The sequence below is a fragment of the Aspergillus mulundensis genome (genome assembly GCF_003369625.1).
Source record: "Aspergillus mulundensis strain DSM 5745 chromosome Unknown scaffold_4, whole genome shotgun sequence".
Taxonomy (NCBI): domain Eukaryota; kingdom Fungi; phylum Ascomycota; class Eurotiomycetes; order Eurotiales; family Aspergillaceae; genus Aspergillus; species Aspergillus mulundensis.
This window is the reverse complement of record NW_020797892.1, coordinates 826,406-852,771: the sequence shown is the minus strand read 5'-3', so window position 1 is coordinate 852,771 and position 26,366 is coordinate 826,406. Positions and strand designations below refer to the sequence as shown.

The 26,366-nt window shown below is 47.2% G+C and overlaps 9 protein-coding genes across 9 annotated transcripts; 5 read left to right on the top strand and 4 right to left on the bottom strand.

Moving 5' to 3' along the window:
* Positions 1–173: 173 nt before the first annotated feature.
* DSM5745_04825 (zinc finger protein) lies at positions 174–1,136 on the top strand (the record flags this gene model as incomplete). The annotated part of the gene is made up of 1 exon (XM_026746841.1): positions 174–1,136. The coding sequence occupies one exon, from the start codon at positions 174–176 to the stop codon at positions 1,134–1,136; it is 963 nt and encodes a 320-aa protein (XP_026604321.1).
* Positions 1,137–2,738: 1,602 nt separating this feature from the next.
* On the top strand, positions 2,739–3,053 carry DSM5745_04824 (uncharacterized protein; the record flags this gene model as incomplete). The annotated part of the gene is made up of 2 exons (XM_026746840.1): positions 2,739–2,948; positions 3,009–3,053. The coding sequence occupies 2 exons, from the start codon at positions 2,739–2,741 to the stop codon at positions 3,051–3,053; spliced, it is 255 nt and encodes an 84-aa protein (XP_026604320.1).
* Positions 3,054–3,792: 739 nt separating this feature from the next.
* DSM5745_04823 (alpha/beta hydrolase) lies at positions 3,793–4,563 on the bottom strand (the record flags this gene model as incomplete). Its single annotated transcript, XM_026746839.1, has 1 exon — positions 3,793–4,563. The coding sequence occupies one exon, from the start codon at positions 4,561–4,563 to the stop codon at positions 3,793–3,795; it is 771 nt and encodes a 256-aa protein (XP_026604319.1).
* A 955-nt stretch (positions 4,564–5,518) lies between these two features.
* Positions 5,519–7,098, top strand: DSM5745_04822 (uncharacterized protein; the record flags this gene model as incomplete). The annotated part of the gene is made up of 3 exons (XM_026746838.1): positions 5,519–5,879; positions 5,942–6,828; positions 6,901–7,098. The coding sequence occupies 3 exons, from the start codon at positions 5,519–5,521 to the stop codon at positions 7,096–7,098; spliced, it is 1,446 nt and encodes a 481-aa protein (XP_026604318.1).
* Positions 7,099–7,611: 513 nt separating this feature from the next.
* DSM5745_04821 (carbon-nitrogen hydrolase family protein) lies at positions 7,612–8,777 on the bottom strand (the record flags this gene model as incomplete). Its single annotated transcript, XM_026746837.1, has 3 exons — positions 7,612–7,973; positions 8,061–8,500; positions 8,593–8,777. The coding sequence occupies 3 exons, from the start codon at positions 8,775–8,777 to the stop codon at positions 7,612–7,614; spliced, it is 987 nt and encodes a 328-aa protein (XP_026604317.1).
* Positions 8,778–9,049: 272 nt separating this feature from the next.
* DSM5745_04820 (Zn(II)2Cys6 transcription factor) lies at positions 9,050–11,215 on the bottom strand (the record flags this gene model as incomplete). Its single annotated transcript, XM_026746836.1, has 5 exons — positions 9,050–9,818; positions 9,875–10,184; positions 10,240–10,961; positions 11,009–11,088; positions 11,141–11,215. The coding sequence occupies 5 exons, from the start codon at positions 11,213–11,215 to the stop codon at positions 9,050–9,052; spliced, it is 1,956 nt and encodes a 651-aa protein (XP_026604316.1).
* A 2,229-nt stretch (positions 11,216–13,444) lies between these two features.
* DSM5745_04819 (uncharacterized protein) lies at positions 13,445–14,963 on the top strand (the record flags this gene model as incomplete). The annotated part of the gene is made up of 2 exons (XM_026746835.1): positions 13,445–13,606; positions 13,656–14,963. The coding sequence occupies 2 exons, from the start codon at positions 13,445–13,447 to the stop codon at positions 14,961–14,963; spliced, it is 1,470 nt and encodes a 489-aa protein (XP_026604315.1).
* A 6,321-nt stretch (positions 14,964–21,284) lies between these two features.
* DSM5745_04818 (putative C6 transcription factor) lies at positions 21,285–23,064 on the top strand (the record flags this gene model as incomplete). The annotated part of the gene is made up of 3 exons (XM_026746834.1): positions 21,285–21,638; positions 21,689–22,987; positions 23,032–23,064. The coding sequence occupies 3 exons, from the start codon at positions 21,285–21,287 to the stop codon at positions 23,062–23,064; spliced, it is 1,686 nt and encodes a 561-aa protein (XP_026604314.1).
* Positions 23,065–23,373: 309 nt separating this feature from the next.
* Positions 23,374–24,636, bottom strand: DSM5745_04817 (putative FAD-binding monooxygenase; the record flags this gene model as incomplete). Its single annotated transcript, XM_026746833.1, has 1 exon — positions 23,374–24,636. One exon carries the CDS (start codon positions 24,634–24,636, stop codon positions 23,374–23,376), a length of 1,263 nt encoding a protein of 420 aa, XP_026604313.1.
* Positions 24,637–26,366: the final 1,730 nt, after the last annotated feature.

The window sequence follows — 26,366 nt, the reverse complement described above, 5'->3', positions numbered from 1 at the left end:
CTATGTTTCCTGCCATTGGCCAGGAATTGTCATCAGCGGAAGTGGCGTCCGGTGACTCAGGCGGAACTTGTCCTCCGGCGGGGAGATGTCCTACTTACGTGTTAATAAGGACTTCATGTCCGCTTGGTCCTCTCTGAAAGATCATCTTTACTTCATCTATCACTGCCTTCAGTATGGATGACACACCCCTCCGAAGAATCGGAGCTGGCTTCTGCGGGACCGTCTGGGCCGCAGAAGAACGAGGCTCGGCCTTCAAGCGCGAAGACGGCGGTCCTCACCGGTCGCTCCTTCACGACTTCCAAACTCATCAACATATCCTGCACTGCATGCATCAGACAGACCTCACAGAGGCGCCAGAGACCAAGCAGACGCAATATAATATCAATATTCCACTCTGCCACGGCTATATCGATCCCCTCGATGCCTGGTGGAAGAACAATCTCGCCCGCTTCCCAGAGGGATACGAGCCATGCAATACGATCCACGCCCAGCGCATCCCTCCTGTCCCCGAAGCAACCAGGCGTTTCCTCACGGAGCAATATTGCCCAGAGCCGCTAAGAGCTAACATCCTGGCCAGCGATGCAAACCGCGATTGTATGATCCGGCCATACCTAGGCCGCCGTCGAGTCCGAGCCTCAAAGCCATCGCGATTCCAGGCCTTCTCTCTAAGAAATTATCCCCTCCATCTAGACCAGATGGAGGAGATCGGGATTCCGGAAACAGACATCGCCGGCTACGCGCGGACTATGGCTAAGGCGCTGGCTCAACTGCACTGGGTCGCCCACGTAGACGGCAATGACGTCGAGTTTGTTCTGGCGTCGCCGAACGATCAGCCGGATGAGAATCGATCACCGGAATCTTGGTCTAATGCCTTGGGCCTCCATGAGATGTGGATGCTCGACTTTGACCTTGCTCGTCCTATGACTGTGGATAAGCAGGGTGCTCGGCAAGCAGCTAACGCTTTCAAAGGCAATGACCCTTATTATCCACGCCCGGACAAAAATTCCTATTTGTGGATCGCTTTCCGTGGCCAATATGTAGCGACAAGCGAGATGTGCCTTCAAAAAGAGTCTCAGGCTACAAAAGAGCTGCCAGTGTATTTCGTTCATCTGGTAGAGGAGTCGAGTGAATCATAACTAGCAAGGCAAGTCCATGCCCAGGTGAGGTGTTACTGAGGAAATTGACCGTGGCCGGGGCTGTTGGCCTCATCTTCCACGGCAACACGATTCCCTCGACTTCCCTTCCCCTCGTCACCAAACCTAGGTAACACAACAACTCTCGACACTCAATATCCAAGATGATGACTTGACAGAAATCCAAGTGAAGAATGGGTTGGATGTCCTTGATGAAGACTGAACTGGGACTTCAGCGGGGATAAGTTCCGCCGCCAACTATTCCGGACCAATCGGAGATAAGCTCCAACGACTCCGGAACCAATGGGAAGAAACAATGGCCTCGAGTACAGACACCAAGACTGGTCACACGTTTTGATAATATCCTTCAACTCATACACTATTCTATGAGAGAGCAGGGATACAGCTGGAGGCAGGAGACATATCGACTCCACCTGGTAACCCGGAACCCTACTCCGTCTAATTCTACCTACACTACCGGAAGACCAATTCGTATCATTCAACGGTTAATATAGGCAAGACTCCCGACGCGGCGTGGCGGCCTGCTCGACTCCTCAAGGACCGAACTCGACACTGGCCGAGTGCTGTTCTTGAATTAAGCTTTGCTGAGACGAAGGGAAAGCTCATGAGCGATATTCGGCATTGGTTGGGTGCGTCGGGGGGTGAGGTTGAGGTGGTGATCACAATTGCCATTGAGCGGCATGAGCCTAGGAATGTTATTGACCAGTGGGTGATAGTGGATAGCCGGATAGCAAGGAAGCAGTGAATTGGAATTACAAAGTCAGGCGATGATGTTAGGATTTCGGACGATGCGCTCAAGCTGTTATTTGAGAAGATTTTCTTGTGCTCGCCTGGCACTAAGGGAGAGGCGATTATTTCGATTAACGCGCCGGCATTGAAGGACTATGCCGAGGCGATCTGGGAAGAGCAGGGGTTTATAGATGCTCGGAGGATCTAAGGGTGTACTATAGCTAGATAGCTATTCCATACTTCAGAGTATGAAGACAACCGATCTACCCTAGAGCAACATGATTCAATTGGAATCACATGTTCTTTCCCACATAGAGTAGGATTATATCGAAAGAAGATATTCCATGGCAAGAAATGTGCAGATCTGACCATGCGCTCAAGGAGCAGCAAATCGCCGACATTAAGCCGAGACATTCGACTAAAGCAAGATAGACAGAACAATGTAGAGACAAATCAGATTGGCCGCATGCGGTAAAGCACATGGAAGAAGCCATGCAAGATATGCTTGTCTGCTGACCATAATAAAGGGGTATTGGGTAGCACAGGTCTTTGTTGGGCCAGTAGAAAGATACAACCCTGGAAAGTTTCGTCAATAGCATATATTGAAAAGCTCGGAATAGGGTCAAAGGGATGTAACCATAGGGAATCGTGGTTTTTCCATCCCAAACAAGAGATCAAGATCGATCATAATGGGTGCAGGGTGGGAGAATCAGGAGACCTGAAGAAGGCGCTGCGTAGACCCAATCTCAAAGGACTGAGAATGTCTATAAACGCGGCCATTCCACCCTCGCAGAGTCTCAACCTTGTCTTACCATTATCATCACTTTTCCTACCAGCCAAAACCCATCTGCCACCATGCGTCTTACAGGAATCGCCTTGGCTATTTTCGCTAGTGCTCAAGCTGCCACTGCCAGCCTTGCCTCTGCACGCGCCTTGGACTCTGTCGCTCTCCCCGTCAGCGCCGCCACCCACGTTCCTGTCCTTGCCAGAAGCGACGACGGAGAGCAGAAGCCGCAGTTCAGAGTCCAAGATTGCGACAAAAAGGACAAGTATATCCGGTGCGGAGTATGAATGATCCCCTCCCATTCACAGAGTCCTGACTGTACCATGCTAACACCGCTCCAGAAATGCAACGGGACAAAATGCAAAGTTGACGGGAGTAATATGTAAGTCACTGCCTTACTACTCATCAAACCGTCCGAAGCTATGGTAGTCTACCGTGCTAACCCGTTCTTTTTACTATGCAGGAGATGCCACATTGGTAAAGTATGCAATCCGTCTCCATCTATACACATCTAGTCGAACAATTCTGACTTCTTCTGTCTTTAGTGCACGAAGCAAAGCGGAGGAGGAGATGGGCGGCACTGCTATCTGGATCGGTACAACGAGGCTGAAAACATGGTCCGTCAACTGGTTATGTGTCCTGGTTGGGGCTAGTGTGCCTAGGTATGTATGGCACGGAGCCTACCAGGTCGGGGGTTCTGTCAGGGAGGCTTGGTATATGGCAGATACGCGGGACCGTATTGTTGATATCAACTCGCTTTTATGCAGTATGAATGTTAGCTGGCAAACATACTGCACGTGCAGGGTGTGGACTTCTGCACCTGTACTTTGCTACACGTCGCGACGATGCTTAGAGAATATTGCGATGCATATATACTTGTCTAGAAGGGTATGGTATATGATACCTAGTATTGTTATTCACGCCCACCTGCCCACATGTGCGTGTAGGATGGATGTAGCTTAGGTAGCCTGCTTTAAGTTCCTCCCATAATCTACCCAACAAGCACTACCTAGTAGGCAACACACTATACTCGGCCTGCAGCCTCTTCAGCTATGTTATTATCTTGTTCATACTCTCACGGTTCTTTACTAACTTTACCAATTTCTTGCTGCGTAAATCACCCTTTCATGCCTTGATAATATCCACCAGAAGATCTGCCATACGATCAGGGATGCTCAAGAACGGCGAATGCCCGCCGGGAAGGCGAAAAGTCCTCTCTGGCCCACCAACCTTCTCGGCAAGCATCTCTTGGAGGGGCAGTAGAAGAGCCAAGTCCTCCTCACAGATAATGTAGGCGCATGAGATATCTCGCCAGGGCTCGTAGGTGTTTTCTCCAGAGAAGACAAGGCGCGAAGTTCCACGCGCTCTCGCGGCCCAGAGTTCCTGTTCAGCTGGAGATAGGTCGTGCCAGATCGTGGAGTTATCGGTATGCACGTAGTCGCCCTGGGACATTACAGCGTAAATATACCATAATCGCAGACATGGAGTGGGTAGCGACTGACTAACCTCAAGCTTCATCCAAGGCAGCAAATTCCCACCCAGTAGTCCCAGTAAGCTCTGCCCTTTGTCGAGCGCAAAGGCAGCTAGGTAGATCACCTTGATCACTCTGCCCCCGAATTCTTTGGCGAGCCCTTCGACGGCGGAAGACGCTACCATACCGCCGTACGAGTGAGCGACAACGACGATGTCATTCCCCTCTTCAGAAAGACGGGTCAGGACATTGCGCAATGAGGCAACGTCGTCTTCGAACGTCTTCAGTGGCGGCTCACCGTCCACAGAGGGACGAGCAGGGCACTCGGAGTCGAAGCCGAAGGTGTTGAGGCGAGAGCGGACGGCATCGAAGACAGCGGGGGTAGACCACGCGCCGAGGGAGAAGACAATAGTTGGCTGGCTCATTGTGGCTTGCTTTAAAATAGATAATATATAATAGTTCGTACTGGACCAAAGGCCGTGTTTACGCGGAAGTGACCGTGGCTTAGCTTAAATGAAAATTGAAAGCAAAGACTGAAAATGGCATTGTATTCGTTTTAACCAGCAGTCAAACCCCGAATATGATTGCGATGCTCTCATCACTCCACTCGAAAAGGTTCAAACCCCGGAGAGTGGGTCGGTGGTCCACTACGGCAATGGATTACGGATATACCTAACCCTTATGTATCTTATTCCCAGCTCCGTTAGGACTCGGAGTTTGCAGCATGGACTGACAGTAGGTATGGTGGCCTCACTTTCAGCTTTCAGTGTTCAGTTCTGGTACCATAGAGGCATCCCCAGCCCCTCAACGCCCTTGCCCGACCCGGAAGACAAGTTAGGGTTACCGTACTCCGTAAAAAGGTTCTACATCCTGTAACTGACCAGCGAGGCCGTTCTGCTTAATGTCTTGCTGACGGGAAGAAACCTGCTATACTTGAAGGGAAAATGCAAAGACAACTTTGAAGTCTTTCTTATCCTGATCTTTCCTGTCAGGACGTGGACCGGGGGCTCGGTAGCCTCTGCAAGAGCAGGGTACCCCACAACCTTCCAATGCAAGGAAAACGTAGATTGAGGGCGATAATTACGAGATCCCCATTAGCCCTAAGAAATGTCTATCTATCCCAGCAGGGGCGATAACGCCAAGATACCTGGACTAACGCTGATAACGACGAGCTAGCGGCGGATGGCGATCATCCGCCTTGATACCTTGATATGCCGATCCAGAGACGAACCCTAATATAGTAGCAGGGCATATATCGTCGACCCCGAGAAGTCGTGACATAGTTAAACACCCCACTCATCCTGTTTCAATCAACTACAAACTTGAATGACAGGCCCAGCGAGCAGCTTGCCCTCAAAGAAGCAGACCTATCACACGGCGATGGCGTCCCAACCATCAAAATCGCCATTAGATCCTATAAACTGGTCTCGTACCAGGAAAGAACTGCTCTTCGCGACCATTGTGCTGGGATCATGCGCAACCGGCTCGCTGGGGCCACTCCTCGTCCCGGGCTTTGCTGTCATGGCGGCCGAGCTCACCGTCGATCTTACCAGCGTCACGCTCCTAAACGGGAGCCTGGTGATGGCGCTGGGTGTGAGCGCGTACCTCTGCTCTTGCTTTGCCATGTGCTATGGCAAACGAGTGGTTTATCTGTTCACGACGGTCCTTCTGCTCGCCTCTTGCTGTTGGGCTGCGGCGTCGAGGTCCTACGCGTCGTTGATTGCTTCGCGGGTGTTCCAGGGTATGTCTTCCCATCAACTACTTTATCCTGTATGCCGAAGCTAACGCTTTATTAACATCTAGGTCTAGGAATGGGCGGCTTCTTTGCCCTAGCCGGAACGGCTTCAATCAACGACGTCTTCCTCGTGTACGAACGGGGTCTGCGCGTGGGACTCTGGAACTTTGCAGTTATCGTATCTGTAAACATTACGCCCGTCGTGAGTGGATATGTCATCTCGGAACTGTCTTGGAGATGGAGTTTCTGGCTGGAGGCGATATTGTTCGGGGTTGTACTCGCCGCTGTCTTTCTGTGCTTCCCAGAGACAACATTCGACCGGACTGCCGTGGAACCTTCGATCGAGAACCCGAAAAGCGAGATCACGGACATAGCAAGATCAGACATCTCTGCGCCCTCGCGATCAATTATTACCGTCCTCCTCGGGCACGACCCAAGACCCCTTCCGTCCCGCAACATCCTCCTCGCCTGCATCGAGCCCCTAAGTCTACTCCTCCACCCCATCGTCGCCTGGGGCTGCATAATGTGGGCCGTAACCTTCACCTGGAGAATCCTCATCGGCGCCGTCGCATCGCAGATCTTCACAGCGCCCCCGTTCAACATGGGCACCGTCGCCGTGGGCAATCTAACAGGTATCGCCCCCTTCATCGGCTCGGCCCTGGGCACGGTAATGGGCGGGTGGTTGTGCGATCTCAGCAGCAGGACCATGGCCGCCAGGAACTCGGGCATCTACGAACCGGAGTTTCGCCTTCCTGTTATGCTCCCTGCTATTGTCACAATGGCAGTTGGTGCGTTTGGGCTCGCGGCTGCGGTCTCGCGTGGTCTGTCGGTCATTGTGTGTGGGGTATTCATGGCAATTCTGAACTATGCGGTGGGGATGGGCTGCACGGTGATCGTTGCGTATACGAATGATGTTTGTGGTGAGAGGGCGGGTGATGCGTTTGGGCTTGCGATGGTATGTACCATATCCCCCAGCTTTTGCCGAGGGTTTTCAGGTAGAGATTCTTGTTAGCTAACCTGTTTATAGATTGCAAAAAGTGCATTTGCCTTTGGCCTGAGCTTTGTCTTTAACCAGTTCCTGACCAAGTATGGGTCTATGGTGTTCTTTTGCACCTTTGGGGCTGTCACTGTAGGCGTCATGCTTAGTACTTTGCCATTGTATATGTTTGGGAAGCATATTAGGGCTTGGGCTGACAGGCATGGTCTTTTTTGTCGGAGCAAATAGTATAGATTCGAGGGGATAAATATGTATGGACGCTCCAATATCGTTTAGGATACTAAAGCATCGCCATGTCATCATTTTTATCTTCACTCGGGGCGGCCAAGAAGGCAGAGACGAGGTATCGTTATCATCCTCGGCTTCGATAGCTGCTGTAGATGCTCGTTTTGTAGTGGGGATTGGTTTCAATTTCCCCGTCATATCAGCTGGAGGAATGCCGCGGATCCCGAATGACCGCCAGGGCGAGGAATTCGAAGCGGAATGCTGCAAGCCGGATTGTCTATTCATTGGCCCTTCAACCGCCACGTGTTGAACGAATCTCGTAATGAGAGGCAGTGTTTTTTTCATATATCTTCATGTCTCAGGATACAAGCTTCCTCGGTCGCGTCCTATGTCAACCTGCAGGTGGGGTTCCCCCCCTCCCTTTACTTGGGTTGTCTACCTATGTAGCCAAATTCGCATACCAGTCTGATGACACAAAACATACTTAAAGTCTCTATCACACATCTATCAGGTTTTCTAACGCTCATCAACCGCCGCCCCCCTACTCCTCACATGCTCCTTAACGCCGCCATCAACCCCCAGCCAAAGCATATCCGGCCGGCTATAATGGCCACACAGATCAACAAATGCTTTGGACTTGTAGATCTCATCGAGATCCAAGTCCGCATAGATAATACCCTCCTCCGTCTCGGGAATCGAAGTCGAGAGCTGCCGCCCGTCGGGTCCAAAGATGGCTGAGCATCCGCCACCAGGAGTATTCATGACGACTCCGGCCGATGTACGCATTCTGTCGATACCGGACTGGCTTATTACGGCGGTCGTATGCAGCACAAAGGACTGCAACTCGATGGCGTAGGTCTGGGCGAGGGAGATGGTTCCTATGAGACATGCAGCATCAGTACCCTATCTATTCTTGCGAACTGTATGGTATGGAGACAGGATGCTAGCAGATTGAATAGGCATACCCTCCCTCGACATAGAAAACAACCCCTCCCCCGCACCATGCGCGAAAAGCGGCGGCCAGGCCGCAACATGGATTTGTTCGCGCTGCGAGTACGTATGGTACTTCAGCAGCGGCTGCGTGTGTTCCCAGCAAGACAGGGCCCCAACGCGACCGAGCTCGGTGTCTACGACGCTATCCAAGCAGTCACCCGTCGAGTCGCCGAAGATTGTCCGCTCCATGTGCGTCGCCTTGATCTTCTTGCGGGTTGTGAGGAGTTTCCCGTCTGCTCCAATGATGGCCTGTGCGATGTAGAGCGAGTTGTGCACGTTCTCGGAGTAGCCTAGCACGACGATGATTTTGTGCTCGGCGGCGCAGCGGCAGATGGTTTCCATTTGGGGCGAGTCGAGTCTAAGGGAGTTGCGGATGTACTGGGAGGAGAGGGTCATGTCGACGGGGCGGGACCTGGGTATACTCTTTGGTCAGTTGTTGGGGGTTCATCAAGAGAGAAGCCTTGCAATATTTCGGGGGAAAGAAGGGCCAGGATAGGGGCATACCAGATCCAAGCAGGATACCCAGGGATCCAACATTCCGGAAAGGTGACCAGCTGGGCGCCCTTTGCGGCCGCTTCAGCAATGAGCTTGCAAGTCTTGTCAACTGTGGCGTCGAGATCGAGCCAGACCGGTTCAGCCTGAGTGACGGCCACGCGGACCTGGGTGGGAGTTAGGGTTAGGGTTTGCATATCGTTTGACGGGTTAGGGGGATGGGAAACTCTTGAGGCTGTCAATGACGGTTGGGATAGACGATGGCTTATATCCGTATCTCCTGAGCCGGACAGACTGATTCTGAAGCAATGACAAACATTGACTGTGGTGCCCGGTCTTATCGAAGGCAATATCACGGCGGGAGTTCAAATTCCGCCGCTAATCGACCCACCCCCATCCTAAAGTTCACTATTCCATTTGGAAATAACACGATCATTGATACACGCACATAATTTTATTGATAACGATATCAAGGCAGTTCTTTTGAGTTTCCGAAATACTCCGCGTCATAACCATCTCCCTGATAAAACATAATATCTGCAATATCAAACGACGCCGCAAGGTCCGGGAAGAGACCGGGGGCAGAAAAGTCCGCCAGATTAAGATCGTCGACACACGACTCAGAGACCACCGTAATATCCGCTGTTCCTGACAGTGCCGAGTCCGAGGCCGTTTCGGCCGGGACCGGGGTGTCGAATCCATTTTGCAAGGGCAGTGCAGCCATGATCTGCCACCTGCGCGCCAGCCCTCGCAGTAACCGGATTGCGCGTCTCGCCTTGGTCCACCGCTGTTGCATGGCCCCCAGGGCATCGAAGCAGACTCGGAACCGGGCAATGGACCGACTACGGAGTGTACTGTTCGAGGATGTGGCGTTGAGGAGGTGCGTAACCGCCGCAGTGAGGACGCTATGCACGACGAAGGGAGGAACTTGGTCGAATGCTCCTACTTTGCGGTACTCGCGGATCAGACGGACCATTCCTGATGCTGCTGTTGACATGGTGCGGACGCTTAGCCAGTACGCGTTACTCTGGGCGGACTCTTTGAGGTACGGCCGGTGAATCAGGATCTGGGCCATGTTCATGGTCATCTGCAGGAAGATGACCGAGGGTACTGTTTTAGCTTTGCTTAGTTGGAGTTGAGAGTGCAGCTGGCGCTGGAATGAGAGGAGGTGCTCCCGAGCGTCTAGGAGAAGGCGATACCGCTCCTCGCTGCTCAAGTCGCCGAATTCGAAGGAGTATCTGTACGCAGGAAGTTAGCTTGAGGTGGCTGGTAATGAGTACTGGAACGACCGTACATTCTGTCCATGTATTGGTCAAAGATAAACCAGAGTCGACAGTGATGATCAAACACCAGTTCGTCCAGGGAAGGGGACGAGCCCAGTGAGTCGAGGAATGGGGAGGCCTGGATGCGTCTCCAGGGCAACATGCACGTCCTTCCAAGAAGGCAAGTGGCAACCCTGTCCATAAACACTGTCGACCAAAGCGCCCTTAACCTCACGCTGGGGACATTGTTGGCCGTAACACCGTCAACACAGGCAAGACTCTTAGCTTCATGTACCGAAGTGGATGATAGGCCGAGATGCAGGGCCATACTTCCAGCCATTGCTTTGATAAAGCCATATATTAGCGGCGTTTAATTCTGTCCTTACTAGTAACTTACAGTTGTACATCCAGCCCATATTGTGCTGCTCCAGCCCAAGTTCCCGCCAGGACATGATAGAAAGAGTTTGGACCGTCGAGACACTGGGATTCTCCCGACAGGCCTGTATAATCATGGCATCTACCATTGTAGCTGCCTCATCGCCCATAGCCTTACACTCCGGATTATCAGAATAGAGAGACCCTGCTGCCATGGCCGCGGTTTTGATGAGTGCTAGACCCTCGCTGAGGTCTGTTTTGCGGAGCGTGGTCAGAGTTTCCTTGTCGAGAAACTGATGGATGGGGTTAATGAAGCGGGTAAAATCATCGAGTAGTCGGGTAATGATTCCCAGCCGGTCTGTTTCTTTTGATGGCCGATCGCAGGCTGCTTCACCGGAGTGTAACCGGGAATCGTCTTCAAACGCATCGGCATGAGGGACCGGGAAACAGAAATTACCAGATGGGCCAATCAATGTTGTTTCGCCGCTGCTTTCGATGTTCATCCGCCACATGAGCGCACTTACATCATCGATGGCTGTTGTTGTGCTTGGGAAAAGCGTCTCGTCTGCCCGTTGCCCCTGCCCCTGTCTCTTCTGTCCCAACTCGCTATCTTCAGCTAGAATAGAGGCAATATGCTCAGGCCTTGTAGCGGTAGGATTGAGGTTCTCCAGCCGCCGAACCTCCTCCTTCAGCAAGGCGATCTGATCCTCTAGTCCAGCGACATAGTCCCTATCAAGCTTTCGCCTGGGCGGGTCAGATTTAGTTGGCAAGCATGAAGAGGGGATATTTACTTCGCGGGTCTCTCCGTAATATAGTGGCATTCAGTATCCTTTGCTAAACACCAGGAACATTTCGGCTGCGCTCCGTCGCACTGCGCGCGTTAGATCCTACCATATCGTTCAGTAGAAGGGGAAGGTGGTAACCTTGCGCTTGCGCTTGCGACATGTCTCGCAAGCTATTGCAACTCTAGAAAATTCACGTGTCTCATACTGACTCATATTGTACTACCCTAGTGAGATGGATGCATGAGGTTGTCAAGGAGGGTGGTCGTCAGCGGAGAGTTCGGGATAAATCCGCAGCCATGTGGGCTCGGGCGCGGGTTGTGGGGCCTCTAGCCCTAATAAAGGAATCCACACGGGTGGAAGCCGGATATACGGACACCGGACATCCCTGCAGTGGTTAGGCAGGGATTGAGGAGGAGCGAGAGGTTTGATGTCGAGCTGAAAATGACTCGGTCAGGCATATCAAACCCTAGATGTGGTGCCCGGTGGCAATGGTCTCGTACCTGCAGACCGTATTGTAGTTGAGGCGAATCAACTCTGCTTCTATAAATCCAAGGATGTCTTCGAGAACTAGGTGAGTAAGGTGATTTGGTCTAGTTTGAGAGGCAGAGCAGACATGGGCTTCGCAATGCCTACCATACCCCACCTACATCGTGATCTGGGCACATTGTGCACTGCCATGCGTACTATGCAGACGAAAGGTTTTTACGTGCCTAATCAGGGCAAAAGAAATGGCGAGTCGGTTGCGACCAAAGAGATAAAGCGCATTGTGTTTCTTTCAACCAGCGCACCGCTTTAACTAATTAGTTTACACTCGAACAAGGCATGTATCACAATAGACTTCGACCAGACGCAAAACAATAGCGAGTCTGTTGTAACCAAAGAGATAAAGCAGATTATACCCCCTTTAACCAGGGCACCGCTTTATGTGATTTCTTTACACTCGAACAACGAGGCACGTATTACAATGGACTCCGACCAGATTCAAAACGAACGGCTCGAATAAAGAACTGCCTCATTGTGCTCAACACACCAGGCCGTCTATAAGTAGCGCCTAAGAGTCCACTGTTTCCTGTTTCCTCCTGTTCATCATTGGTTTCCCAGGGTTATCTGTGATTGTGTTCTAACAGAACTGACCACCCAATCTCAGAACCTTTGGTACCTTCAGATCCATACTGATACTGAAAGCACCGCAACCACAGCAAACATGTTTACCCACGAGTTTTACATTGGCAAAGACGCCTCCCGGTGGTATCTCGTCTACCACAACGCCGACTCAGATACCTGCACCATGTACACCTGCAAGGAAGAGAAGATAGACGAGTGGAGATGCCGCTACACGCTCGAGACCCTCGAAAACAAGGACTTCAACCTATCAAGTCTGGTATTGCAGCTGGAACTCATCTCAACACTCATCGAAGGCCAGTTCTTGTATTCGAAGTTTGAGTCAGAGTGTCCGCTGGGCGTTAGGGCGTGCCCAACCCCGCGGTATATTGTGGCGGTACTGCAGAGGATGTACTTTGATGAGTATATTACACAGGCGGTTTATGACAAGTTCAGAGCGGACGCGGGGCTCTCCTCGTCGCTGTGGGATTTGGAGAAGGGGATGTACATGCGGGCGTGGCCGTAATATGTTATGTTGATGTATGGGCTGGTTTGTTTGTTTATGCTGCCTACGGGGCATCGATCACTGGAGAGAGATGTTTGATTCCGGACTGGACAGTGCTAGGCTGGAATCAAGCTAAACTTGACCATCAGTCGTTACCCTGGATATGTTATACTTGATTTGAGATTAGATTTTATTTCTGCGAAAAATACAAAAATAGAGGACACCTTGCCTCTACCATACCAAGATTACCGTGCTGACAGTAGAAGATATAGACCATCCGTAAGAGTAGAGAACTAAATGCTATAAATTTAGGGCTCAATCAACATAATTTGATCATTCAGAGCCACATGGATTGTACGATGTGCCAATTGACGTACATAAAGCGACCGAGATCGGCGCCTCAGGCGATAAGAGCTCGAGTTAGGGCTTTGGAGTTTGGGCCCAACAACACATGGAGACTAGTCTCCTTACAACCCGGTCATACGGGTGTATTCATTCCCACGATATGACATATTTTGCAAAAGTTAACTTCCACCAGGTCCATCGCCTTGACTCGAGTGAGTCTGTTCGTGATCAACAAGGAGCAGTCACAACAACACGTGATTATGCTTCATCTACAAAGGGCCTAGCGTCGCACGTGCCATGCCTTGTCGCCAGCTCTCGTATTTCGTAATCTTTTGTTTATCTCCGGCGACTTTATCAAAACGCCCGTTGGAGGCCGAGCTTCTTATCGTTCCTCCCCACTCCGAAGGATTCGGAGGGCTTCTATCCTGTCGGTCACCTGCAGTGAGTCTTCTCCCTCCCTCTTCTATATACCTATACCGCCTGATCTCGCAATGTATGACCTTGTCATCACTAACGGAGTCTGTGTTACAGCCGCGGATGTAGCGCCCCTGGATATCGCCATCCAAGGCGAGAAAATCGCCCTTCTTGCTCCCTCGGGGTCATTGGCAACAGAAGGCGCCCGAGTGATAGATGCCGAGGGCGGCTATGTCATGGTAAACCACACCTTGACTCGCACAAGCCCTACGACTGACGAAACCACAGCCCGGCGGCATCGACTGCCATGTCCATCTACAGGAGCCGAGCCTCTTCGGCAAAGGCACATCATCAGACGACTACGAGTCCGGGTCTCGATCCGCCATCGCAGGCGGGAATACCACGATCGTCACATTCGCCCCGCTGGTGAAGAATACGTCCGCGACTCCCTTGAGTGTGATCCGTGACACGCGCGCCCTTGCCGACGGACAATGTTACTCCGACTTCAGCTTCCACGTTCTGCTGGGCACAGCAAGTCAGCAGGCCCTTCAGGAGTTCCCTCAGCTCCGCGAAGAAGGAATCAGCTCGGTCAAAATCTACATGACGTATCAGGCTCTGCAGCTCAAGGACGGCGACATTTTGTCGGTTTTGTTAGCTGCGCGAGAAAACAAAATACTGACCATGATCCACGCGGAGAACGGCGAGGTGCTGGACTGGCTGACGAACCAGCTCGAAGCCGCCAAACTGTTCGCGCCAAAGTACCACTCCAACTCGAGGCCGCCGATCTTGGAGGCAGAAGCGACCAACCGCGCCATCGCACTCTCTTCTCTAATCGCCGATACTCCAATCCTACTCGTCCATGTTAGCGATGTCGGCGCAACAGCACGTATCCGGGAAGCGCAGACCCACGGCCAGCCGATCATGGCGGAGACGTGTCCCCAGTACCTGTTCTTAACCCGCGACGATCTTGATAAGCCGGGCTTTGAAGGTGCAAAGTGCGTCTGCTCTCCGCCACCACGGGATAAAAAGGACCAAGAAGCAATCTGGACGGGCCTCGAAAATGGGACCTTCGCCATTCTCAGCTCAGACCACTGCCCGTTCCGCTATGACGACGCAGAGTCTGGCAAGAAGACGTGCATCACGGACGAACACCCCGTCGGACAGTTCAAGTACATCCCCAACGGCTTGCCGGGCGTGGAAACGCGCATGTCACTGGCCATGTCAGCTGGGAAACTTGAGCTCACAAAACTGGTTCAGGTCACGTCGACCAATGCCGCGAAGCTCTACGGCTTATATCCCAGGAAAGGGGCAATAATCCCTGGCATTTCGGATGCGGATCTAACGATCTGGTACCCGGGGAAGTTGGACTTGACGGTGACGAATGAGATGCTCCATCATGACACCGACTACACGCCGTATGAGGGGCAGAAGGTCAACAACTGGCCTAGATATACCATCCTACGCGGTCAGGTCGTCTGGGATCGCGATAATGGGGGTATTGTTGGTCATAAAGGGTATGGGCAGTTCATCAAGCGAGATGCCGCAGTTGGTATCTGGAAGGAGGATGCGGAGAAGTTTGACCTTGAAGCTTTGTAAAGCTGGTCTGCATTATATCGCTTGCTATTTATTAGCCTCATTATTTGCTGAGTACATACCGTGCCGTGGTTAGTCACGTCCCAATATAGATTTGCCTTTTTTTGCACTTTGACTATGGCCATTGAACTTGAATAGTAAGCGATGTCACTGTTATTAGATCTAGCTTATTATTGACAGCCGACAAACATCGCGGCATTAATCCAAAGGAGTGATCTCCTCGAAAATGTCTGGAGCGGTATCCATGACCTGCAATTGCGGCCTCAGGCAGTAAGGCATCAAGGCCTGCTAGCTCCGACACGGCCGAGCCGCCATCCTTCCGAATTCCCCGGCCGCAACCTCTGTGAATACAGGTCGGCCCACCCCGTCTGCAGCTGACCGCAGCTTAATTAAGCTAAGGTAAGCAAGCCAAGCTTGCTTAATTAGAACCCTTAGCCCACCTTATATTTTTAATAAATTTTATTCTATACCTTATTGGTATCCTAAAAAAAGTAATTTTATGATACTTTAAACTACTTTACTATAGCTTTAATTAATAATCCCCCTAATAATCCTATGATTAATATACTTATTAATTTATTAATACTAACGCCTTTGCCTTAGCCAGCTGTTAAGAAAGTTTTTGTAAATTAACTAGGCTTTTTTAATAAATAAAAATAAAATATTTTTTAAGAGCGCAATTAAGCCCAGGAAGCTAATCCTAGTAATAAGGTATAAAAACCTTTAACTACTTTTAAAGTACTTTTTAACTACTTTTTTAAAAGCTGCTGGTATTAATGCCAGTAACTACTGGCTGGATATACCCTGTTTTAACCTATTATTTTTAATTTATTAACTACTTACTAGAGTATCCTGCTATTAATCCTGACGGCTATGCATATATTATTTATATAAATAAAATAACAGGCGCACAGTCCTAAAAAAGAATGTGTGATGTATATAAGTTTATATTTTTTAAGAACTAATTACTAATTACTTTAGTTTGCATATTGCAAGGCAAAAGTTAAAGGTACAAGGTGGATTTTTAACTAGTTTCTTAAATAAATATATAGTAAATTTCACTTTAATTGCTCTGGGGTTAAGGTTTATAAGTATCTAGATTTAAAACTACAAAATATTACCTATTAAAAGGTTAAAAAAGATTTTTTAAATAAAATATATAACAAGCGCAGGGAGATTGCAGCAGGCAAAGCTTTTTTAAAGGTTAAAGCTATATATAAATAAGTTAAAACTAGTTTTGTTATCTTGGAACTACTTTACTAACTAAGCCTATTTAGCCTTTTTTAAGTAACTTAAAAATGCTTTAAAGGTGGAAAGGCATGCCCACGGGCAATTCCTACCTGTAGGCCTGTTTTATAAAAGCATGCTATATTAATAAGCAGCCCTAATTCCAGAGTATAAACTAGTTCCTAACTACTTTAGGACATTTTTAGCGTGTATTATTATTATATAGCATGCCTGTATAATAACTAATATAATCCTAATAAGTATTTCACGTTTAGCTTATTTAACCAGGCTTAAAGTATTAGTATTAAGCTACTCTAGGCTTGCTTTAAGGCTCTAGCCCTAGCTAATTCTAAGAAATATAACATGGTTAAGCTTGTTACTAGTTAAAAGAAGAAGTGTGGTATGTAGGATTGGAACTAGTTTTTTAGGAATAAAACTAGTTTTGTAAGTATTTTTTTTTAAAACCTTGAAACTACTTACTAACTACTTTATTTAGGCCAAAGCCACCCACAGGGGGGAGGGAAACTTAAAAAAATTAAGTATAAGGTTATGTTTAATATTTTTATTTTTTTAAACTGGTTAGGATGTTCTTTTGCCATGGTAGTCTCTTAAGGCGTGCATACCTATCCTCCCCCTTTATTAAATTAACCTCTAAAGGCTATTCTTAATAAGGTTATTAAGCTTATCCGCAAGATGCAAGATCCCGACCTTATAATAGGTATGTAAACTACTTTATAAGTAGTTTTATCTAGTGCTAAACTACTTTTAGGTTAATTTTTAAAAAGTCCAGCCCTTTAAAACTTTTATTAGTAATATAATGGCTAAACATTATCCTAGATTTATAATAGCTTTGTAAACTAAGATTGTTTCTTTGCTATTATTACAAAGGAAAGGGCTTTACTTTACCCTAAAGGCCGGGGAATAGCTGGCATATAATTCTAGCTTTTAGTTAAGCTAGACTTTAAGGTATTTAGCTTATTCCATGCCCTGGAAACTAGTTACTAACTACTTAAAAAGTATTATTACTAGAGGCTTGTTACCCATAAAAATATTATTATAGTTATTTACGCATTTAATAAGTAAATCAAGCTTTTAGCCTTGCTAGACTTTTTTAAAGTTAATATGTCCTACAAGCGTGTTAAGGGTGCCTTTAATAAGGTTATTTTTGCCATATTCCTGCCAGAGCATGGTAAAAGTAAGTTAAAAAGTACTTCTTAAGTACTTTACTTACTTATATCCTGCCTTTCTTTTAAAACTAGTTACTAATTACTTCTAGTTCTTATATTACTGCGTGTTTTTATTAATATTAAGACTGTAAATAGATATTTTTTACTTTTTAGGGAGGTTTTTAGCCTTATTGCTTCCGTGCAGGGGTCTTTTAGCTAGTTTTTTTACCTTTATGGTGTTGGTATTAAGGGTATTGTGGCAGATATATGTGCAAAGTAAATGACTAGTAAGCTTTATATAAAACTACTTTTACCTTAGGCTAAACTAGTTCTAGGATTGGGCTAATACCTTCAGGAAAGAGATTCTTATAGTTATGTTTAAACATGGCAGTTGGAGAATATTCTTGTTATATATTATGTTTACTTTTTTTGGACTATTTAAAAGCTTTGCCCTTGGGAGGAGCATTATGTGTTTATTAGCTATTATATAAAAAGCTTGCTTACTACTAAGACTCCAGAAAATTATTTTAATTTTTACAAACTACTTTAAAGTATGTTTTTTTATTTTTTAAAGTACTTTGGAACTAGTTCTAACTTTAATTAGCATATAAAAATACCTCCGTTTATAATTAAGCTAAATATAAAGCTTATTTAGTTATTGCTGCTGGTCTTAACCAAGCCTGTTCTTAAATTCTGCCTGATTATTATAAGTAAATTCGGGAGAATACTAATGCCGTTAAGTAAAGCCACTATAAGTCCTACTTTTTAAGCACTTAGGAGTTACTGCTTGGTGTAGTTATAAGGTTAGAACTACTTTATTCACTATAAGAATTATTTTTAATTACTAATTTTAAGGCAGCTCCCGGCAGCTTAATTAGCGTAATATAGATTAATATTATGTAAAAGTCCTTTATAAAACTTAGCATAAATACCGCATGAATAACATGCATAAATAATACCTTAAGTATATGCAAAAAAATTATATATATATTAAAACTACTTTGGAATTACTTTAAAACTACTTTTAACCTTTTTAGTGTGCTGGAAACGCAAGGCTTTTAATGTGGCGGAGTAGGAAAAGCTGCAGGAGGTAAGGAACGGTTTTAATAAAATCCTGTTTAAGTTAAGTTTTTTTGGATTTATACGTGCCAGGGGCTTTTAGTTTTAATTACACCGCGTGAGAAGGTAAAGTACTTTATTTTATATAAGAACTAGTTTTATGCTAATAATACTCTAGTGTAACTCTAGCCATACCCTGTAAATAGCGTGCTTTATATGTTCTAATATACCCTAAAAACTACTTTACTTGCGGGGAGAACTACTTTAGTATTAATAGTTTTTTAGGGCTAATCCTACTACACCTGCCTATTAGCATGCTGTGTAAGTTAATGGAGCCTGCTTTACCCTAGGGCTAGATTTTTTTAGTACTAATATTATTTTAGTGCTTTTACTACTACGCCTATTTAAAAACATGCATTAATATTGTAAGTTTACCGGAAAACTAGTTTTTAAGTACTTACTAATTATTTTAAATCTTTTAATGTTCTTCAAGACTCTCCCACTACCACCCATGTAAAGGGCCAAAGATTAAGAGTTAGGGGTAAAATTAAAATTAATCTTAAGAAGCTAGCCTAGTTAAAGCAATATTTTTATGATAGGATAGCTAGGGGGCCTGCTATATTTACCAAAGTTATTAAATATATTAAAAAAGAGGTTGATAATTCTGGTAATTAAAACTAGTTTTGAATTAGTTTAGACATTCTTAAAAGTACTTTAGTTACTTGTTTAAAAATAAAATTTTGTTATTTGCTTGGCTTTAATGGCATGTTAATATAGTTTTATACTATAATAATTAAGTTTTAATATACTAGCTGGTTAAAGTATAAATATTACAGGGATATATATATTTACTAACCAAGACCTTTAGCACAGCGTGCATACAAGAAACAAATTACTTTAAGCTGCTAATAAACTACTTTTATTAGGCAGAATATATAAAATAAGTAAAAGATAAGTAAGCTTAGAATATATTTTTTAGCCTAGTAAGCATAATACAGTAATAAAGATTTAAAAACAAGTTCTTAATTAAAAACAAGTAAATAGATTTTTTAAAAATTTTTAGCCACTTAGTAATACTAAAAGTACTTTTAAAGTAGTTAAGCCTAATAGTCCAGGGGTATCTTGCACAGTGAGCTATGTGCTTAATTTAAATCCTACTTTTATTAATTTTTTTTATAACCCTGAACTAAACTAGTTTAGCCCTAATTAAAAGTACTTTAGATTTAGAAAAATAATAGTTACCTTTTTACTTTTTTTAAAGATAACTAGTTTTTAACAGGCCTACACCTAAAAATAGAACTAGTTTAGGAGCTATTAAAGCTAGTTTAAACTTAATTATAAGAAAGTAAAGTTTATTGCAGTTTAGGGTATTTAATTATGGCTTATTATATATAAAAAAAAACTAGGAACCAGAGAACTACTTTTAAAGTAGTTAACGCCGTATGCACCTTATTAAAAAAAAGGTAAAAAACATAAAATATGCCCGTAGGCGCCCTGCTAGATTAAAAAAAGAAATAAAGGGGGGCATAAAAAAAACTACTTAGGAAGTAGTTTCCGCAGTAGCAGTGTTGGTGGCCTTCTTTTTTTTTTCCTGCTTTTTCTTCTTATTTTTAGAATCCTGGCTGGTAGCGTTGGGCTTTTTAAAAAGCTTAAAGTGGTTATAATTCTTGATTTGCTTTTACAAGCAGCATTTTAAAACTAGTTAGAAAGTACTTCTTAAAGTTAATAAAGTAGGAAAACTTATTAGCTGGCACCTTTTCTAACTTGCAGGTATTGTAAGGAATCTTGTAGCCCTTTTTTTTTATTATTTTTTTTATGGTAGTGGGGTTATACTAGAACTAGTTAAAAAGTACTTTTAGCAGGAGAATATAGCTTACTTATATTTTTATTTTACTTAAATAAAAGTTAAGGCAAGACGACTGGCTTTGCGGCCTGGCGTGCCTTTTAGTTATTAATAATAAACTAATAAAAATTTATAAAACTAGTTAGAAAGTACTTTTTATAAGTAATAACTAAATTTACCCTTAGCCTTCTTGGTCTTACCAACCTTCGGGCGGCCCTTAATATTCTTTTTATTTTTGGAAACCCGGGCAAAAAGGCAAATAATAAAATACTTACTAGCATAGTGGCCGCGGAGGCTGTTAGTAGTGCTAAATTTTATTTAAACTAGTTAAAAAGTACTTTTTACAGGCACCTAGAGGGACTTACCTTATTAGGGCAGCCTTTAACCCGGCAGCGAAGCTCCCCTAAAAAGAGGTGGGCTATTTTATTATTTTATAAATAATTAATTTTAAAGTACTTCCCAGGGATGCATGTAAGGTTAAAAAAAGTTAAAAAGTAAGGGTTAAAAAGTAGTTTAAAAATACTTCTAGCTCTTATTTTTTAATAATAATAGCCTTACTTACCTTTAGCTTTAGTTTAGGAAGGACCACTTTATTATCTAAGATTTGCGTGTATTTCTTAAAGACAGCCTAGGCTTGGATTAGCTATAAAAATAGGTTATAAAGTAGTTTTTAAGTAGTTTTTATTATTAATTTAACAGTCGGTATAATGGGCGGAAGTGTTATTAGTAAGAAAGGTAAAGGGGGGCAAAAAAAAGTTAAAAAAAAGTTTAATATGGAGTTTTAATAGGATTATTAGTGTTTATATTACTTTTTAAGTAGTATAAGGCTTTGCCCTTGTGTTAGTAGTGTTATATTTAGATTATAACCAGAGTTATAAGTGGAGTTTGGAGGTAAGCTTGGGTGAGCTACGAAGCTAGGTCACGTGACCGAACTAGCTGGGGTGACCGGCAGACGAGTCGGGCCGAGCTGTTCTCTGCGCAACCTCTCTCCAACTCCATCTTCCCAAGGCTTACAAGGCATCAGCAAAGATGACAGACCTACACCCACCCCGGAAGCGCCGGCGCCCAGCTCATTCCTGCATTGAGTGCCGCCGCCGCAAAGTGAAGTGCGACCGGGCCAGACCGTCCTGCGCGCAGTGCAGGGCGCTGGATCTCACTGCGGCATGCGCCTATGACGACAATTCTCGCGGGTCCACGCAGATTCGTCCATCACCGAGGCAGTACAATGAGAGAGAAACAAATGAACAGACCGATGATCAGTCACGAGCATCTGCTATAGAAATAACGCCTCAGAACTCTACGGCTAGTTCGGGTGGGATACGAGGCACCATATCCAAGACGCGCGTTTTTGGAAATGGCCATTGGATGAACACGTTCTCGCTGGTATGTGTCTGAAGCTTCAATCAACAACCTGGCTCTAATGTCGATTCAAGATGGAAGGGTTGTCGACCCTCGACCCTATCCACGAATGTTTTCACGCGTTCTCGAGAATTGCGAATGGCGCGCCCAGCGATGAGGTGGCCGACACAGTTTCCGAGTGCAAGCGTTTGAGTCAGACGATCAAGCGGCATCGCCCCAGTCGGAGAGCTCTTCCTGCTGATCTCCATAACTCACTGCCGAGCCGCGACCTTATAGATGCATTGATTCAGATCTACTTCACCACGTTTGAATCTTGCTATGGGATCCTGGACTATTCTTCGTTTATGGCAGAGTATATGGCATCGTCGGAGAGTGCTGAATCTGCGGACCGCTCATTTCTGCTGGTGATCCTTCTCGTCGTGACTGTCACGGGCCCGTTGCATGACGAAGCTAGTGTGCGCAGCGAGATGGCAGCAAAAGCTCGAACATCGATTGATATCGCCCAGGCGTGGCTCTCTGCGCCGCTAGAGAAGGACCGACTGTCGCTAAGGGCCCTCCAGGTACATTGTCTCTTGTTACTCTCTCGTCAGATCAACCAAGTTGGCGCCGACCTGGTATGGATCTCAGCTGGCTCTCTATTGAGGATGGCGATGCAGATGGGGCTACATCAAGATCCGGACCTACTCGGCCAGATGGACACCGGGGAGAAAAATCTGAGAAGACGGCTGTGGTACACGATGATTGAGATGAACCTGCACGCAGCGATCGACGCGGGCATGCCACCGATGGTTACGAATGAAGACTTCAACACCAAGCCGCCTTCGGAGGTGGATGACCGCAGCCATACTAACTTCCAGGCCGTTCTTGCCAAGTCGCTTTCCCTCCGGATACGCGCAACGAGGGTGATCAACAGCATGCAAGACGAACCGGCGTACGACCAAGTTCTCGAACTCGGAAACCAGCTGGCATCGGCTTGCTCTGAGGCAGTTCGTGCTATCGCCCAGTGCACTTCCACAACCGGCTTTGCGTCCAGCTTCTGCAGTCACCTCCTCCGTCGCTTCCCGTTGAGCCTCCACTACAGGTACGCCATCCGAGCCAAGCCAAACCCACTATATAGCCACTCGCGACATGCCTGCTTGGAAGCCGCGCTTGACTTGGTCTCTCTTCTCGAAGACAACATTTACGGCCGGGTTCTCGTCACCGGAGGAGGCATGTTTCGCGATCTTATTACCCGGGGTGCCTTGGTCATATTCCTTGAACTGAGTCCCGATACCGAAGCAGACGCTTCTATCTTCGCGAAAAGGCGGAATCGGGCTCGGCAAGAGCCTCTACTGCAGGATGCGCGCCGCGTAGTGCAGTACGCGAAAGATAGGGTCGTGCATGGAGACATGAATGTAAAGACCTATGTGTGCCTTAGTATGATGCTAGCCCAGGCGGAAGCTCGGCTTAATGACGAACCTTCTGAAGAGGCTGTTGAGAAAGCTATGCACGAGGGCCTTACTAAATGCCGTGAGATACTTCAGGCACGGGCCGACAACTTGACCGCTGACGCAGTAAATCCACAACTTCCGCCGTGGACAGACGGTGTCTCCCCGCAAGAGATAGCGCCCAGCCTCGATTCAGATTTCGAATGGCTCTGCGACCTTAATTTTACCGGTTCAGACTTGCTGCTTCAATGGCCGATGCCAACCTAACTCAATTGCAGTGGAATTGATTTAACAATTAAACAAAAAATTACACCCACGCTGAAAATTCTTGCTCAGGCATGCATATCAGGATACTCAGGAAGCTCCCACCCATCGGCCTTCTCACGCAACATCCATTGAGCAATGATATCCAACCTCAGCACCGACGCAATCCAGAAGACAAAATATAAAACGCCGATTCCAAAGGGCGACGAGGGAAGTTTGTCCATGTAGTGATCAGTGTCCGTCAGTCCTTTCTGGACTTGATCCATGTAAGGTCTAAACCTTTGCTCATACGCCGCAAGTGCATCCTTGATCGTTTCTTTGCCGGCACTTGTTCGGCAGTGCTTGTCAATCTCCCCGGCAAGGATATACGCTCCGACAATACCGCATGTGGTTCCCATACCGGTCATGGCCGATGGACAGTACGCTGCATCACCAACCAGCGCAATGCGACCGCGAGACCACTCGTTCAGTTTGATGACCCCCATCCGCTCGCAATAAAAGTCGTCTGATCCGACAAGACCGTGGAGTATCTGTTCAGACTTCCAGCCCGCGCCCAGGAAGACATCTGCTAGAGCCCTCTTTTCCTCTTCTATGTCGCCCCTTTTCGACTTGATCAGCCGCTCGGATGCACGCGAATCACACATCACGTATGCTTGGATCTTGTGGGGGTCATGCCGCCGTATCATGATACCGCGGTTTCCGGTCGTGATAAACCCAGTAGCGTCGTACTGCTCGCCGTCTTCGATCTCCGAGGAAATGGTGCAGTATCCAGCGAACACGCCGATGGAATGGTATCCGGGGTTCTCGTCGCCATCAGCAGCAAGCATCATCCTTCTCGTCTTGGACCATAATCCATCAGCACCAACCACAAGGTCAAAGCGGTCCGTCTTCCCATTGGAAAACTCAACCTCCACACCACCATCCACTTCCCTGACCCCGACAACATGTACCCCAAAGCCAAACTTCACCCGGTCCCCACAAGCATCAACAAACATCTTACACAAATCCCCCCTCATAATCTCCCAATCCGTCGTGAGACTCTGCACCCCCTTGCCGGATCGATTCGCTCCGAAATACCCCCAGCTCTTGCCTTTCCCATCAACAAGCCGAAGCCCTTCCTCAGCGACAGCATGTCTCCGGAATGCTCCTTCGAGTCCCATCCGGCGCAGGACTTGGATGCCGGGCCCACGGAGGTCAAGTTGGAGTCCGCTTGTCCGTAGCTCAACAGCCCGTTCGATGACGGTGACATCGTGACCGAGCTTCGCGAGCCAGAAGGCGAGTGCCGTACCGGCGATTCCGGCGCCAGTAATGAGGATCTTAAGGGGGGCCATATTTGCCTTGGAAAACGATGGACCGGAGAACAAGATATAGATGTAGATGAACGAAAGCGTAGTTTGATTTGGGAGTAGAAGAATTGAGCTGCAGGGTCGAGTAGGTATTTTATATCTGGTCTCTGGTGCACCGACCTCGGCCAGGAATGCTGTGGCGGCCGGTGTGGCCGATATGGCCGATACGACCGACGAAGGCTCCGGCCATGAGGTCACCGTCTGCAAGCACAATCTTCGGACTACTTTCTTAAGCTTGATACACTAATTACAAACACTTGAGCCCTGGATCATAATGATTGCTTTCACCCTCTGCTTAATGGCGAATACCGACGATCGAAGCAACAGACGTCCGAGATTGCAAAGTATCTTTTCTCAGACACTCCGACATCCAGGGCTATGCTGGATAAATCCATAAAGGCCACCGGTAAGACTCTGCGTCGTCGAAAATGATGGTAGAACTCCTATGAAGAGCCATAGGCCTGTTCCGCCCATGATAACCTACATACATTGAGTAAATAGGGCTGACCCACCGTCTGCGCCTGCAACTAAAGTGGAGGGCACGTGGTGGCCCCGGCCGAGCCCCCAGCTGGCAGTCTTAACCCAAAAGAGCGACCAGTCCTGTGCATCCATAATTCATGCATTATCGGATCTCGATCTCGATACAGCAGCACATCCTTGTCCTGGGGACTATCAGCGTCGAACGCGAGAGACCCTGCAATATATGGACGGGGCCAAATTATTGCTGCATGTATCCCCAAACAAACATTATTTTGTATCTAGAGCTACCTTGACTTACCCTGAGAAATTGAACCGCGGTTCACTTACCACTACGGAGTACAGTACGTCGTCGGGATTGACTTCCGCCAGGAACTGGGACCCGGCCGGCGGATTTCATTTCCGGTGGGTAGAAGCTTCTCCATGAGTCAACCCAGTGGCAAGATTCTCGGAATAGAACGAGTTACAAGGGAATGCAAGCAAAGAACCCAGTAGATGGGAATGAGCACCAGCGCCAGGAGTCGAACCTGGAATCTCACTCCTTAACGGAGGCGTGTTGCCGTTCCACCACGCTGGCTGTGATACCTATCTACTGAGGCTCTTCACCATACAACATTACAAATACAAGGAGAGAAAGAGAATGGAGGAAGGGTACACCAGCTCCAGGACTCGAACCTGTATCTCCTCTGCGTCCACTTTCAATGTTCATGGACCTTTGTTTAACAGAGGTATGCTACCATTGCACCACGCTGGCTTGAGTGTATTTGCTATGATACTATGCTAGGATAGTGTCAGATATGGGCCAAAAATTGCGATGAGTGATGATGAAGGGAAGGAGAGGAGAGGAGAAATGGCGGATAAGACGGCTACTTATAGCCCGGCACCCGTGAGGGCGCTAGCGGGGGAGAGATCCGGCTGAATAATTGGGATGAGCAAGAGGTTCTAGGGGATTCTGCGACCCCCCGTGGACACATAGCGTTCCCTAATCTCCAAGCCGATTAAATGTATGCACTGCGGCCCCATGAGCCCTTGAAACATCCGTCCGTAGTAGCACGAGCTGCAGGTTCTTGTCGTAAGATGAGACTCTCGCAAGCGGGCCTTCTTCGACTTCGAGGAACTCGGCGTTGGAGATTGAGGGTGTGATGTTTGTGAGGAGGAGCCATTTGTTTGGGGATTGGCCGGCGAGGGCATGCTGGAAGTCTTTGAGGAATTACTCTTTTCCTCTCCAGGTGCAGGGT